The sequence below is a fragment of the Phyllostomus hastatus genome, unplaced genomic scaffold, assembly GCF_019186645.2.
Source record: "Phyllostomus hastatus isolate PE091 unplaced genomic scaffold, TTU_PhHast_1.1 phas_scaffold_93, whole genome shotgun sequence".
NCBI lineage: Eukaryota > Metazoa > Chordata > Mammalia > Chiroptera > Phyllostomidae > Phyllostomus > Phyllostomus hastatus.
In genome coordinates, this window is record NW_025334042.1 from 3,331,371 (window position 1) to 3,347,175 (window position 15,805).

Below are 15,805 nucleotides of genomic sequence, written 5' to 3' on the forward strand. Positions count from 1 at the left end.
ATGTTTCTCTCTCTCTCTCTCTCTCTCTCTCTCTCTCTCTCTCTCTCACCCCCCCAAAAATAAATAAATAAAATCTTTAAAAAAAATTCAAGAAAATTGAAATCATATTAAGCATCTTCTCAGTTTATAATGGCTTAAAACTAGAAACCAACTTCAAGGAAAAAAACTCAAAATATTCAAATACATGAAGACTGAATAACATGTTATTAAATAATTAATTGGTTAACAGTGCAATCAAGGAAGAAATCAAAAAGTACCTGGAAACAAATGAAAATGAAGACACAACAACACAAAACCTATGTGACACAGTGAAGGCAGTCCTGAAGAAAGTTCATAGTAATACAGGCCTATCTAAAGAAGACAGAAAAATCTCAAATAAACAGTCTAACTCTACATCAAAAAGAGCTAGAAAAACAATGACAAACAAAGCCCAGAGCTAGTAGAAAGAAGGAAATAATCAAGATCAGAGCAGAATTAAATGACATAGAGACTAAAAAAAACAACTCCAAGGATCAATAAATCCAGGAGGTGGTTCTGTGAAAAGAAAAACAAAATTGACAAATCTTTAACCAGATTCATCAAAAGAAAAGAGAAAGTACCCAAATACATACAATTGGAAACAAAAGAGAAGTTAGCAACCAATACCATAGAAATACAAAGGATTGTAAGAAATTACTATTAACAACTACATGCCAAGAAATTGGACAACCTAGATGAAACTGACAAATTTCTAGAAACACAATCTTCCAAAACTGAATCAAGAAGAAGCAGAAAGCCTTAATAGACTAATAACAACCAGCAATTTTGAAGCAGTAATAAAAAATCTCCTGGCACACAAAAGCCCTGGACTGGATGGCTTCCAGGCAAATTTTACCAAACATTCAAAGAAATACTTGCTCCATCCTTCTAAAACTATTCAAAAACATTTAAGAAGAGGAAAGACTCCCAAACTCTTTTCATGAGGCCAGTATTATCCTAATTCCAAAATCACATAAAGATACAACAAAGAAAATTAGAGGTCAATATCTCTAATGAACATAGATGCTAAAATCCTCAACAAAATATTAGCAATTCAGATCCAGCAATACCTCAAAAAGATCATACACCATAATCAACTGGGACTTACCCCAGGAATGCAAGGGTGGTACAATATTTGTAAATCAATTAATTCCATACACCACATAAACAAAATGAACAAAAAACACATGGTCGTACTAATAGATGATGAAAAAGAATTTGATAAAATCTAGCACCCATTAATTATAAAAACACTCAGCAAAGTGGGAATAGAGGGATCACACCTTGACATAATAAAGGCCATAGACAAGAAACCTACTGTTAACATCATACTCAATGGATAAAAATTTAAAGCTTTTGCCTAAAGATCAGGGACAAGACAAGTGTGTCTGCTTTCACCACTCCTATTAAACATAGTACTGGAAGTTCTAGCCACAGCAATCAGACAAGAAAAAGAAAGAAAAGACATCTCATTTAAAAAGGAGGAAGTAAAAATGTCATTTTTTTCTAGATAACATGATAGTGTACCAGAAAAGCGTATAGTCTTCTTCAAAAAACTACGCAACCTAATAAGTGAATTTGGCCAAGTAGCAAGATATGAAGTCAATATTCAAAAATCAATAGTATTTATGAACACCAACAATGAACTATCAGAAAGGGAAACTAGGGAAAAAAAATCCCATTTACTATAGCAACAAGAAAAATAAAATACCTAGGAATAAATTTAAGGAAGGAGGTAAAAGACCTATACTTAGAAAACTATAGAGCACTAAAGAAAGAAATTGAGGAAGATACAAATAAATGGAACCATATACCATGTTCATGAATTGGAAGAATAAGCATCATTAAAATGTCCATACTACCCAAAGCAATCTATAGAGTCAATACAATTCCTATTAAAATACTAATGGCATATTTCAATGATCAAAAACAAATACTTCAAAAGTTTATATGGATCCAAAAAAGATCCCAAATAGCCTCAGCAATCCTGAGAAAGAAGAATAAAGTTGGAAGTATCACACTACCTGGTATAAACTATACTACAAGGCTACTGTAATCAAAATATCTTGGTATTGACTATAAGAACAGACACACAGATCAATGGAACAGAATAGAGAATCCAGAAATAAACCCATGTCTGTATGGTTAATTAATATTTGACAAAGGAGGCACAAGTATACAATGGAGTAAAAGTAGTCTCTTTATAAATGGTGTTGGGAGAACTGGATTTATACATGCAAAAAAGTGAAACTAAATCACCAATTTACACCATACACCAGAATAAATTCAAAATGGATAAAAGACCTAAATATAAGTCTTGATGCCATAAAAGTCTTAGCAGAAAACATAGGCAGTTAAATTTCATATACCCCATATAGCACTATTTTTGCCAATATGGCTTCTAGGGCAAAGGAAATAAAGGAAAAAATTTTTTTAAAAAAATGGGACTGCATCAAATTAAAAAGCTTCTGCACAGCTAAAGAAATCATCATCAAAATGAAATGGGAACTGACTATATGGGAGAACATATTTGCCAATGATATATCAGACAAAGGTTTAATCTGTGAAATATATAAAGAACTCACAGAACAACACAAGATAAACAATCCAATTAAAAAATTGGCAAAGGACCTGAATAGAGACTTTAAGAAGGGCATACAGATGGCCCATAAATATATGAAAAGATGCCCAATATCACTAGCCATCAGAGGGATGCAAATTAAAACCATAATGTGATATCACCTCACATGTGTCAGAATGGCCATCATTAATAAACAACAAACAGGTATTGGCTAGGATATGGAGAAGAGGGAACCCTAGAGCATTATTGGTGGGAATGCAGACTGGTGCAGCCACTGTGGAAAACAGTATGGAGTTCCCTCAAAAAATTAAAAATGGAACTGCCTTTTGACCCAGAGATTCCACTGTTGAGAATATATACTAAGAATCCCAAAACACCAATTCAAAAGAACCTCTGCACCTCAATGTTAATAGCAGCACTATTTACAATAGCCAAGTGCTAGAAACAACCTAAATGCCCATCAGTAAATGAGGGGATCAAAAAACTGTGGTACATTTACACAATGGAATACTATGCAGCAGAAAGAAAAAAGGAACTCCTACCTTTTGTATCAGCATCGATGAAACTGAAGAATATTATGTGAAGTGAAATAAGTTAGTCAATGAAAGACAAATGCCATATGCTCTCTTATAAGAGGAATCTAAATGAACAAAATAACCTAACGAGCAAAATAGAACCAGAGACATGGAAACATGGAATAGTCTAGCAGCAGCCAGAGAGGAGAAAGGGAGTGGAGGGGGATAATGATGTAAAAAGGGGAAGAGAAGTCAAAGTACTTGTGTGAATGACCCATGGACAATGGTGTAGGGATTGGCTGTGGGAGCAGAGAGTGGGAGGTGGGTGGTATGGAGGAAGGAAAGGGGGAGAAATTAGGACAACTGTAATACAAAATCAATAAAAAAAAGAAATAGGTATATTTATAATAGCTTAAACAAAACTCAATCATTCAAGCTAGACTCTCCTAACTTCAGTAGGGCAAGTTATCCCTTAACTCATCTGTTCTACTACAGAAAAATAAATAGACTCCATCGACATGGTATACAGAGCCCCAGGTATCAATGGGCTTTCCCTGCTATATACAATTCTCAAAACAACTTCTCCCCTGTCTTCTCCACATTGTATTAAACTTGTTTCTTTTTTCAAGACTCAAGTAAATATAAGGCTTCTTTTCATGTGCATTTGTTGCCCGCAGCATTGTGCAATGATCCCACATTCTTAACATGGTAGTGTAACTGTGCCCTACAACATGTTGGTGCTTCCATATTGTATGAATCCCTAATCCATTCATTGCTATAAATATTGTATTCTCCCCTAAAAAAAAATAAACACACAGTCTCCTTGAAGCTAGAAATCCCTGTTATAAAATACTTGTGCTCCACTACAGTCACAGCACTTTGCCAGGTAGATATTGAATTCTTCATGAAAGCATGCTGTCAGGGAAAAAAAGCAATCAAGCAAATTCCTTTACAAAACATTGATTTACAAATTACAAAGTAGCAGCAAAAAGAAACTGAAGGCTATCTGCCATAATTAATTGAAATGTAAATAGGGTAACAAAACATTCTAATACGAATCTGTCTCTTTGCCACTTAATTAACTTATAAAACATCTATGTTGAAAAGACATTTAAAATACTCAAATACATCTTCTGGTTGATGAAATGATGAGTTATAGGAAGGTACTTCTTTATTTCAGTTTTAAGTTTTCAAACTTTCTTCAATGACCACGGTTTAATTTTAACATTAATATGAAATTAACAAAAATAACTATTGCATTATTCTTCTACTAATCAGGATATCTAGTTAATTAAGGTGACCTATATTTTAATCTCTCAAAATTTCTGGAATTTGTTTTGTCAGAATCCTAAAATGTTGAAGCCAGTCTGAGTTTGAATTATAAATCCACTAATCCCTCCTTTGTGATCAGAGCACATCACTTAGTCACTTACGCCTAAATTTCCTCATCTGGAAAACGAGAAAATAACAGGCATTGTCTCACAGGCAGTGAAAAAGATGAAATGGGTTAGAATGCACAAAGCCCTTAAGAGTGGCCCACATTTAGTAAACACAAGCTCATTTGTTTTTAAAATTGGGGCCAATATATTTTGGGGATAAGGAAAGATAATTTAATTTTTTATGTGTCTATAACAACCTACTTTTAAAGGAAACCTCCAAGCCTCTGAGTGTTCTCAGAAAAATAGAGCACATACTATAAAGAAAGACGCTGTATTATAGCAAATAGACTCTATACCTCTCATTACAACCTAACACCAAGAAAGACAAACTTCATGCAAATGTTTTTAATTACCTAAATTAGAGACTTGAAAATATATCCTCACACAGGTACACTGGCTAAATACTTTGGTTTAAGGACATTAGAAAAATACCCTTGTGTAACAAGAGAATAAGTTATTACTCTAATAGTGAGCATCAGAATTCCTCTTAGGGAACTATTCTGATAAATGACTTGGTATGGAAACTCAAATCCTTAGAGACAAGCTAGCATGAGATGATGTCACAGCAGAGAAAGTTAAACTCTTCAGCATTAGAAAGGAAAAAGAACTTCAGAAGATTGAAGGGATAAGATACTGCAGAGCTTATGAAAGAATAGCAAAGAAAATGTTAAGAAAAGGAGGCTTCAATGTTACATTTTAAGGGTGTTTTACTGCTTGGTTTGGCGATGTGACACCCTGGAATTCACTCATACCCACTGGCCTCTGAAGCTTCGGTGAATTCAGGTTAACTGGTAGAGAGTGTTCTTATTTATTTATTTCAGCTTTCGGTTTTGTGCTGCAAATCAAGGAGAGAGGCAAGTTGCATAACTCCTTTGACATGCTTTGGGACAGGCACAGATCTGTGAGATAAGGATGCTATTAGTTCACAGAAACAGCTCTTAACCTAAAGTGAGCATTATTAGAACACAAATAATTCTCTCCCTATTCCCAGAACCCTCTACACTATGAACTTGCAGAAATGCTAATTTGTGGTCTATGAGTATATTCTCTCTCTAGTCACTGTTTTCCCTCCCCAGTCCACCCCCAATTGCTCTTGAATACACCCCTATCAGGTCTTCACTCTTGTCAAGGACACTAGAGCTCTCTAAATAGCTAGTGCCAATTAATGGTCGATTTTCAGTTTTCATCTAACTGGACTTACCACAATTCATCATCTGTTCTCTATGAAATGCTTTCTTCATTAGATGTCCAGAACACCATATATATTTATTTTGTTAGTAGCTTCTTGTCAACCAGTAGCCTTTACTGGCTCCCAATCTCCGTAACTACTGAGCATTGGATCAATCCTTCCTTGTTCCTATTCTCTTTTCTACCTGCCTTCACAGCATTGACAGTCCTAACCATCCCGACATGCTGGCAAATGGATTTCCCTAGACAGATTACTCACCCAAATTCCATATCTACAAATTCAGTTGTCTACTTGAATTTCTCACAGACATAAAGGTGCCACCTAAACACTTACTAGACACATCAGTCTCAAATACTATCCTTTTCCACAATTGTTCTGTCTCAGTAAAAAGCAATCCCATCCTTTGAATTCTCAGACCAAAACTTTAGAATTGCCCTTGGTACCTCTCTTTCTCTTAAGTCCCACATCCTGTTCAGCAGTTAATTTTTGTCTGTACTTTAAATTCATATTCAGAATTGGACCATTTCTAACTACCTCACTGGTAATATTCTAGTCCACCAGGCAACCATCATATTTTGCCTGAATTTTGCCATATATTGGTTCTGGTTTTGGACCAGTTTGGCATATACTGCCATAACTGGTTTTATGCCTCTGACCTTTCCCCCTATATCAGGATCTCTCAGTGTCTGGACACTATTGACATTTTGAACCAGATAACTCTTTTTTTTTTAATTATTTTATTTTAATTGTCATTCAAGTACAGTTTTCTGTCTTTTACTCCCATCCCAGCCCACCCCCCAGATAACTCTTTATTATGGCAAGCTGTCATGGGCATTGTAGGGTGTTTGCCAGTATCTCTGGCCTCTATTCACCAAATGCCAATGCAACACACTCCACCAAACCACCGCCCCCCCCCCCCCGAGTTGTGACAAACAAAAATGTCCCTAGATATCGCCAAGTGCCTGAAGGACAAAATCACCCTGATTGAGATCCTTTGCCCCACAGTGTATTCAGGTTGGCTATAAGAATAATCCTTGTACAGCAGAAACCAGATTATGTAATACTGCTGCTAAGAAGTGACCAATTGATTTCCATCTCACCCGGGAGGAAAAAAAAAAGCTGAAGTCCCTGCCACAGTCTGCTGGCTCTCCATAATTTACACTCACCCTGACTCCATCTCCTTTACTCACTCTGTTCCAGTCATACTGGTCTCTGTGCTGTTCCGCCAGTACGCCAACAAAACCCTCCTCTCAAAGTCTGGGCACTTTTTTCCTTCTACATGCAGTTTTTGTCCCATAATATCCACTCAGCTTACTGCTTCACATCCTTGAGTCCTTTGCTCAAAAGTTGGCTTCTCAATAAAGCCATCCATACTCACCCATTTAAAAGATTCAGTCCCTTTCCCATGCCTGATCTGCCCCACACACTTCCTATTCCTCCGCTCTAACTTTATTTTTAATGGTACTTCTCTGATATACTATATGTGTTAGTAATTGCTTTAATGCCTGCCTCTACCTAATAAAACATAAGCCCCAGGAGGGAAGGGATTTTTGTCTTTTTTATTTGCCACTATATCCCCATCACATAGAAAAGAACCTATGGGAGACAATAAATGTTTGAGGGAGGGAAAGAGGAAGAGAGGAAGAGAGGAAGGGAGGGAGTAAGGGAGGGAGGGAGGGAGGGAGGGAGGGAAACAGACCATCTTAAACCTGAAGGGTCACGGCAGACATAGCTGATATCTAAGATACATCTGCATGCACCATTAACAAAGACTGAGTTGTTTCCATAGAATTCATTTAAAATATAATTCATAATATATAAAGGAAAGTAAGAATTTATCAAAATGCTTCTGTGCTTAGGAATTTTTATGTAGGGTGTATTTGGAATACATACTTACAAATCCATTAACATACAGATCTAAATATCTACAGATATATAAAATGAGTAGAACTTTAGGAGAAGTTTTACAAAATGCCACGAGCTCCCCAGACACATAAAAAGAAGTGTGCTGGGGTAAGTCAAATCATTCAATTATATACACCATAAGGTAGCTTGACAAGTCAAAGTGACAGTGAACAAAGCTATTTTCTCCAGATGAAAGCTGGTATGGTTCACTTGTGAGTGAAATAGAGGACTAGAACTGCTTCCTGCTGCAAGCTGACAGTTACATGGAACCCCCTGAAGTTATAAATTGAATTTCTCCACTAATTACTGGTCTGAAGGGGACAAAGATCCGCATTTTATTTCTCTTGCTGAACTTGCAACATAAGCACTTGTGAATTTTACATTAGGGTCAAGCTGGGAAGTTCCCAGTCAGTTTTACATGGAGTGCAGAACAGTGTCACCTCCCATGCAAATGAGGTCAGATATTCTTCCTGCCTTGGGTGCCTACCAAGGAGATTTCAGTGTAATGGAGTCTAATAGGGAAGTTGATACAGAGAGGAAAAGAAAGAAAGAAGACAGAACAAAAAAAAATTCCTATTTGAAATAAAATGATGTTTAGAAATTTGAAATTAAATATTATAGATTTTAAGAGCACATATTTCAAAAAGAACTCAGAATTTTATAATATCATTCATTAAAGTTATATGCCACACCCATTGATAGCAATATCAACTATTCTACCTACTCCTTGAACTACTCATTGTAAGACCAATAAAGCTACACAGCAGGCAGGTACTTTAATGAAACAGGCCCAGTTCTCCTGAGAGGAGAACCTGTGGTTCAAATACTAACACTTTTGATCAGATAAACACTTTATTCTTGCCAACGACCAATAATTTTTATGTTGATGCTGATCAAAAACATCCTGGAGAAGGAAAGCGGTTGGGGAGAAGGTGAGGGGAACAAAGGATTGTTGTGATATAGTATTTCAAAGCAGGTTTTCTGAAAAGAAAAAATGACTTCAGCATTTCTAATGTGTGTGGGTACCTTCTTTAATTTCCTGGAAAGCCAGAGTTTTCTCCCCCTACAAAAGCAGCAACTTCATTCAAATTAGGATAACAAAATTCATCGATTTATCCATTCAACAAGCAATTATTAAACATATTCTCTTTGTAAAAGAAAATGTAAGCATATATATTGTGAACTCAATCTCCACCATTAAAATTTTCCTTCTTTCTTAATTCTTATTCCATTTACCATAACTTACTTGAAATACGACTGTACAAAAATAATCTAAGGGATACTCAACACACTGAGGTCTGATATCTGAGATTTAGGAAAGAAACAAATTAATGAGTATAAAATATTGAATAGATCTGGGAGTCATAAAGACCTAGCTTGAAATCTTAGCTCCTTGACTTACTGGCTGTCTGAACGAATGGAAGACTCCTTGAGCCTCAATTGTCTTTGGTGGAAAATGTTGTCACAGTACCCGCCCCAGCAGCAGTTGTGAGGGTTTAGTGAGATGCTGGCAAGAACCCCTTCCCAGTACATATTCAATGAACTGGAGCTATTTGGGTTACCTTTTGGAATCCTAAACTTACATAGCACCATTCTTAATTCCCATGAGCACTTTTTGGCAAGACTTCAGAAACACTAACTTTTATTTTACCTCTTCAGAAGAAATTATTTTCATGCTCATCTTCTTTAAAAATATATAACCCTTGGAATTGTTGTGCTTCTGGATATCTCAAATAAATGCATGAAGAAGAAATTCCACCTTCATGGACCCCTTTCAAAAAATAACCAAGAAAATTCTTACCTAGTTTTGGCAAGGAATAGGGCACTTTAAAGTAGTCTTCATAAAATTCTATTAATCTCTTTGTTATATGGAGAGCATAGTCCCCGGATCCTCTTCTGATAGCATCGGGTCTTGCATATAATCGTACCTAATTAAAAATATATATAAAAGTTACTTTAGCCTTTTGGTACCCAAATTTTATCTTCCCTGCATATATGAATCTGCACAAATCACTTCAAATACTACAAAAATTAAACAGTATTCTTGTTCATATATCAAAGCATGCTGTGGCTAAAAGAGCCAAACTTCAACAATTAAAGTAACCAAGTTGAGCAAGTAACAATTTCTCTGCTTCACAAGAAGACAGAGAGAAGAGTTATATACCTTGCATCAAAATAAATATTCAAAGTTATCACTTACATGTGCTTGCTAGAGATAGGAAGGTACGGTGGATTAGTATAATGGTTGCCTGACTATGCTGAATATGCAGGATATGGTGGCTCGGCAGGAGAGAAGATTCATGGTTTGTTAAAGACACATTGCATCCAGCTTTGGAAGCATTACTGAGCTGAGCAAAAATATAAGTTATGCTTCCTTCTTTTCTTTGGAACTAACTGTCCTTATTCCCCATATGCAAAGTAGGGATAGAAAATTGTTCATGTACGTAAATGATTGCCATTCTGGAAAGCTGTCTGCAACTGCTCCGGGCTTCAAAACCAGCTGAAGTAATTCAGATTTCTAACACAATCCGGATACTTAATATTGATTTTTAAATCAAGCATTGTATATTATCTAGTCCTTGGCCAAAAAGAAGCCTGAGGCAAATAACATAAAACTGAACAAAACTAACAATTGTACAGAAAAGGTTAAAATGAGATTAGTTTTCATAAAACTTTCATAAAGCTATCCAGCATCTTTCTTTCCAAAGGCTAAATCTATTTTTCACAGATGTGGTCCCTAATCCTCATATCAATCCTGTGAATAATAAATATGTATTTTTGTGGAGCAGTGGCGAGCACAGCAGCCCGGGAGTGGGGTTGTGGTCCTGCTCTGCAGCTAACCACACTGGGTGATATTGAACAAATTACTTAACCTCTTTGGGTCTCAAATGGTCTCATTTATAAAATAAAGGTGTTGGCCACCAGCTGGTTACTAAAGTTCTTTGCAGTTCTAAAATGCATTATTTCCATTCGCTTTTCACAGATAAGGGAGTTTCTGTTCTTTTCAAATCACTAAATAAAATAAATGGTTTATTCGGTAGGTGAAAAGGGATGTTTATATTCAACAGAAAGACAAAAGAAAGTTGTACTCAATCATAGAAAAATTGATTGTACAATCAGCTCTTTATTATCCTTGCCTAAGGAGAGAGAAGAGGGATCTCAGAGAAATATTTGATCAAAAAGAGAACTTTAAAAATATACATTCTGACTTTGTGTCAGAAAGATGTCATTTAATAAGATATGTACTAAATTAAATATCATTTATTTACTGAAATTATAAAGCTACTTCCCACCAAATAACCAAATCAAACGTCAAATTTATTGACAGTCACCTGCGGTTTTGGCTGGCGGTGTAGACACCACGAACAACAGCAAGACTTAACACCCTTAGAGAGACAGTGGTCATAATTCCCTGTTCCTGACACCACTTGCTCATACACATGCAATGTCTTAAGTGAAGTTCCCAAGAAGCAGACCCTATGGAAAGGATGAATCTATAAGTGATCTAGCAAAGAGGTGATCTCAGGAGAAACCTGCAAGGGAGCACCAGGAAGCAGGATAAAGAAAAAGAATATGCCAAGCAAGGTGCAGTTTGAGGTGAGATCCTGGCCTCAGCCTGATCCCACAGGTAGCTCTGGAGTATGAAGCACACTGGTGAGTCTGCACCACCTTGACACATGAGAGCTAGATTCCCAAACTCCTGCACTTCAGTCATCAGATACTGGCTACTGAGGAGCAGTCATAAATTCCCAGGTACTTTTTGTTCTTGCAGCATTTGGCCATGCAGCTCCAGTGGCCCGAGTATAGTCCTTTGAGGATTATCTCAGGTGAGAGCTGGGGCATTGAGGCACCAGAATGGAAAGAAAATCTGTCTGTGTACCAACAGCATACACCACAGAGAGTAACCATTCATTCATTCATTCATTCATTCATTCATTCAACAAATACTTATTTGACATCTGCCTTGCACCAGGCCTGGATTAAGCATTTTTAACTTAGCAATGAATAAGACATGTTCTCTAACTAAAGGTTGTACAAAGCATTATTGAGGGGAAAAGCAATGCAAATGTAATCCCCATTCTCACAGAGCTTTCCATTTATTAGATAAGATAAAAACAGATAATGATAAATGGCATATGAATGGTAAACTATAAGTGACAAATGGATACTAAGGAGAATGGGTAGCATTCAGAAGGTTCAAGGTAAATAGTAGTTTCACGTGAAAGCCAAAACTAGGACCACTGCAAAATGATGCAGCAAAGGTGACTAATTTTACTCCTAGCAAGTATCATCGATTTTGGTAGAAACAGCCATTCCTATTAATCAACTCTACCAGTTAGTCAAGCTATCTGTAGGCTTCAGACAAGAGAAACACAATTAAATCAATCTTGTTGTCATGATTTGATGGAAATGATTCAATCTCGGTGAGAAGATGAAATATACACATGCTTAGCACAGTGTCTTCATTTGTTCATTCAAACATTTATTGCACACACGCTGTGTGTCAGACATTGCACTAAAGAATAGAAATAGAACAATAAAAATTCCTACCACAAAATGAACAAGGCATTTACTCTTACTGCTCTTAAGAGGTTCACAACATGTGGGAAAACAAACAAATAAATCAACAATAAAATGCAACATGAGAAATGCAACAACGTACTCTGACTTCTCTCCCATTAGAAAAGCCAAGGAGACTGAGCTCCCATCCAAGGCCAAGCCCTCTGTGTCCTGTCCCCTCTTGTCTTTTCAAATATTTTCTCAAATCCTCTCCTTTATCTCCCATATCACTAATTTATGTCTCCATGTTGCATCATTTTCTCCAGCAAATAAATACTCTGTATTGTTTCTATTGTTTAAAAACAAAATCTTGGCTGACCACTGTTCCTCCAGCTAAGACTTCCAGCAATGCTCCTTGAAAGTGTTTTCTTCTATATAGTTAGGATTGGCATATAAGTAACATTCAAACTGCAACACTCTTCGAATGAAAAGGACCACTTAGGTGTAAGCTGGGTAGTTGCCCACTTATACTCTGTGTCTATTTTCTCTTGAATTCACTACACTAAGGCTTTCATTCCCACTACTCTACCGTAACTGCTCTCATCAACATCACTAAAGGCACCAGGATGCTAATCCAACCGTCATCTGCCCGTCTTCAACATGCATAAACTTTCAGCAAAATTTGACACAGTTGATTGGTTCTTCTCCTTCTAATACTTCCTTCTCTTGGCTTCTGTCATACTTTTCCATCTGTCTGGTAGAAAACTCCTTCTCAGTCTCCTGGCTGACTCCTCCTCCTCCTCCTTAATGTTGGAGGATCCCAGGTTTCAATTCATAGACATCTTCACTTCTTTGTCTACACTTGGTCCCTTGGTGATGGCATCCAGACTTGTGGATATAAATATCATTCGGATCCTAAACACCACCCCCATTACTTCCAGACTTCTGCACTCATGAGTCCAGCCACCCCCTGGATGTTTCCACTAAAATATCTAATAGGCATCTCAAACTTAACATGTCTAAAACCAAATTCCTGATTTCACACACACACGCACACACACACCCTCCACCACACACAGACCTACATGCTAAAAGTCTTTCCCTCCCCTTGCCCAAGCCGAATGCCTCAACATCATCCTTTTTTTCCTTTCCTTGCACACTCTATGTTCAGTTGGTCATCAAATCCTTTCAGCTCTACCTGAAAAACATACCCAAACACCAACCAATTTTTATAACCACAGCACTACACCTTCTCCATGCTTCCTTCACATTCTACTCTAGTATCTTTCTAATGTCTTGTCCCTTACTCCCCCAAGTATGTCCTCTACACAGCAACAAAATATTCCTGTTAAACATCAACTCATATAATTTCTTTGCTTTCCTCCTCCAGTGGCTTCTTATCTCAATTCAGAGTAGAAGGCCAAGTTTTTACAAGGACCCCAATATCGGTATAAACTATAGTGCACTTTACCTCTCTGGCCTCATTGTTTACACTTTGCTCCATGTTAGCCTTATTCCATTCACACACCAGCTTCCTTTGCATTCCTCAAACACACTGAAGAGATTCTCCCATCAAGGCCTTTGAGTTTTCCCCTAGATACCTCCCTGGCTTGTTTGCTCTACTTCTTTAGATATTTGTACCAGTATTTCTTCTTAGAAAAATCTTCCCTTCCACCCCAGAACTTTCTATCCTCCTTCCTTGTTTTATCATTTCCAGTAAGATTTATCACCATTTAACAAAAGATATGTTTTACATGCTCATGTTGCTTATTGCTGCCTTTTGTCCAAGAATGTAACTTGCATGAGGGAAATAATTTTTACCTATTAGTTCGCTGAAAGTGCCATTTTTGTAGGTCAAAATATTTTATTTAATTTTCTTGTCAAGTATGTGGCATATGGGAGGCAGTCAATATATCTTGTTATGAATGAATCAGTAAATTTCCTGGGTATGTGCAGGCTCTAGGGGAGTATACAAGCATGATAAGAACCCTTTGATAAGACTATAGGGTTCTTGGGAGAAAATGTTTCAGCTAAGTCTTGAAGGATAAGCTGGATGTAGTAAGCTATCAAGTTGAAGATGATACCCCAGACCAAAGTCACATTATGTGCTATTTGGTCAACAAAGTCACATTGTTGACCAAATAATAAGTGACTTTAATGCAATAGTAAATATTAGAATTTAATTATAATAGTGGTGATAATTCATTGGAGGATATTAAATCAAAAAGTGATAAAATTACTTTTTCACTTTGGAAAGATCACATCAGTGACCTATACAAAGGTGAACTGAAATATAGCAGGTTGCTTAAGACATCCCACAGAGAGGCAATATTTTCAAGAGAAAAGTGAGAAGAGATATGCAGTGATAGGTGAGACCAGAGAAGTAAGGAGAAACTTCAAATCATATTAAAGAAATGTCTATATGTCAAATTGTGGAATATTAATTTAATACTATGGGCACAGATGAGTTCAAGATTTTTAAACTACAGAATGACATAAACATAATTTGGTTTTAATAGATTATATCAAATGCAGTGTAGATATTGGATTAGCAAAAGAATAGAAACACATAAAGGAAATGAGTTGACTATTGTAGAAGTACAAGGGAAAGATGGTGGTTTGGACTGAAGAGGTGGCAGTAGGGATGCAGAGGAATGGATGGGTTTATTCAGTTGGCCCCAACATTCTGCTGAACAAGTCCTTTAGCTACCATATAAACCCAACTGTAATCACATTCTCACTAAGAGTGACAATTCACTTCATCTGCACCTGTGTTACTCTAGGGCCCTGTTGGAACTAGCAAAACCCAGTGGAAGGATGGGGATGTGGACAGCAGAGAGAATCCAAGTGATTTCATAAGCTGAGTAATTCCTGTCTAATTAATCAAGAGTTTACTGTACAATAATTCCTTTTACTATGAAAAAAACCACAGTTGTTTTCTTCTTTTAGGTTAACTACACTCTACTTAATTGTAACATAGAAGCTAAATCTTTATAAACATAGTTCTCACTCAAAAGCAATGAAATATACTTTTATTACACCTGTTTATTTGCATTTTCTGACATCCCCCCGTAAGAACGCAGCTCTGAAAAAGTAAACTGCTAACCAGTCTTCCTCTCTCCTTCTGCATAGCTTCTTCCAAGAACAAACGTGAAACAAACTGCCCATTTAACCTGTAGAAAGGACTTGACACTAGGAGCTGGGAGGGGACTGACTAGCCACTTCTGCCAACTTGTGAAGTCTGTTAACCCTTCTGGGTCTCAGTGTGTAGAGTCCCCTCCAGGGGTAAGAGTTTATCATTTTCTCTACATCACATTATGGCTGAGGGATTGATCCATCATGCCAGTTTGCCTAAACCCTTCTTGTGGAGTTCCCACTTATTTTGAAAAGGAAATAATGTACAAGTTTTTTTTTAATTCTGCACATGGTTTTACTCCTTTGCATTTTTTCGCTTCCCTTGAAAATGCATTAACAACTGCTCACTTACTGATCTCCATCCTTTATTCTTCTTGAGTGTTCCTCTTTTCCCCCATTAAGCACCATGAACTTGATACTGAAGAGAGAGAAATAACTGTGATAGCCAATATGGAGTACAAGAGGTGGCTTCAGAAACATATTCCTGTGGTACCACTCCTGTGCTAATACCTCATAGAGATGA

At 36.8% G+C, this 15,805-nt stretch overlaps 1 protein-coding gene across 2 annotated transcripts in view; it reads right to left on the bottom strand.

Moving 5' to 3' along the window:
* The window catches only part of TRHDE (thyrotropin releasing hormone degrading enzyme), a 365,898-nt gene that overhangs the window by 254,071 nt on the left and 96,022 nt on the right, over nucleotides 1–15,805 (bottom strand). For both annotated transcript variants that reach the window (XM_045829492.1, XM_045829491.1), the window contains exon 3: nucleotides 9,449–9,575. In XM_045829492.1, coding sequence (XP_045685448.1) covers nucleotides 9,449–9,575 — 127 coding nt within the window. The remainder of the gene's footprint in view (nucleotides 1–9,448; nucleotides 9,576–15,805) is intronic.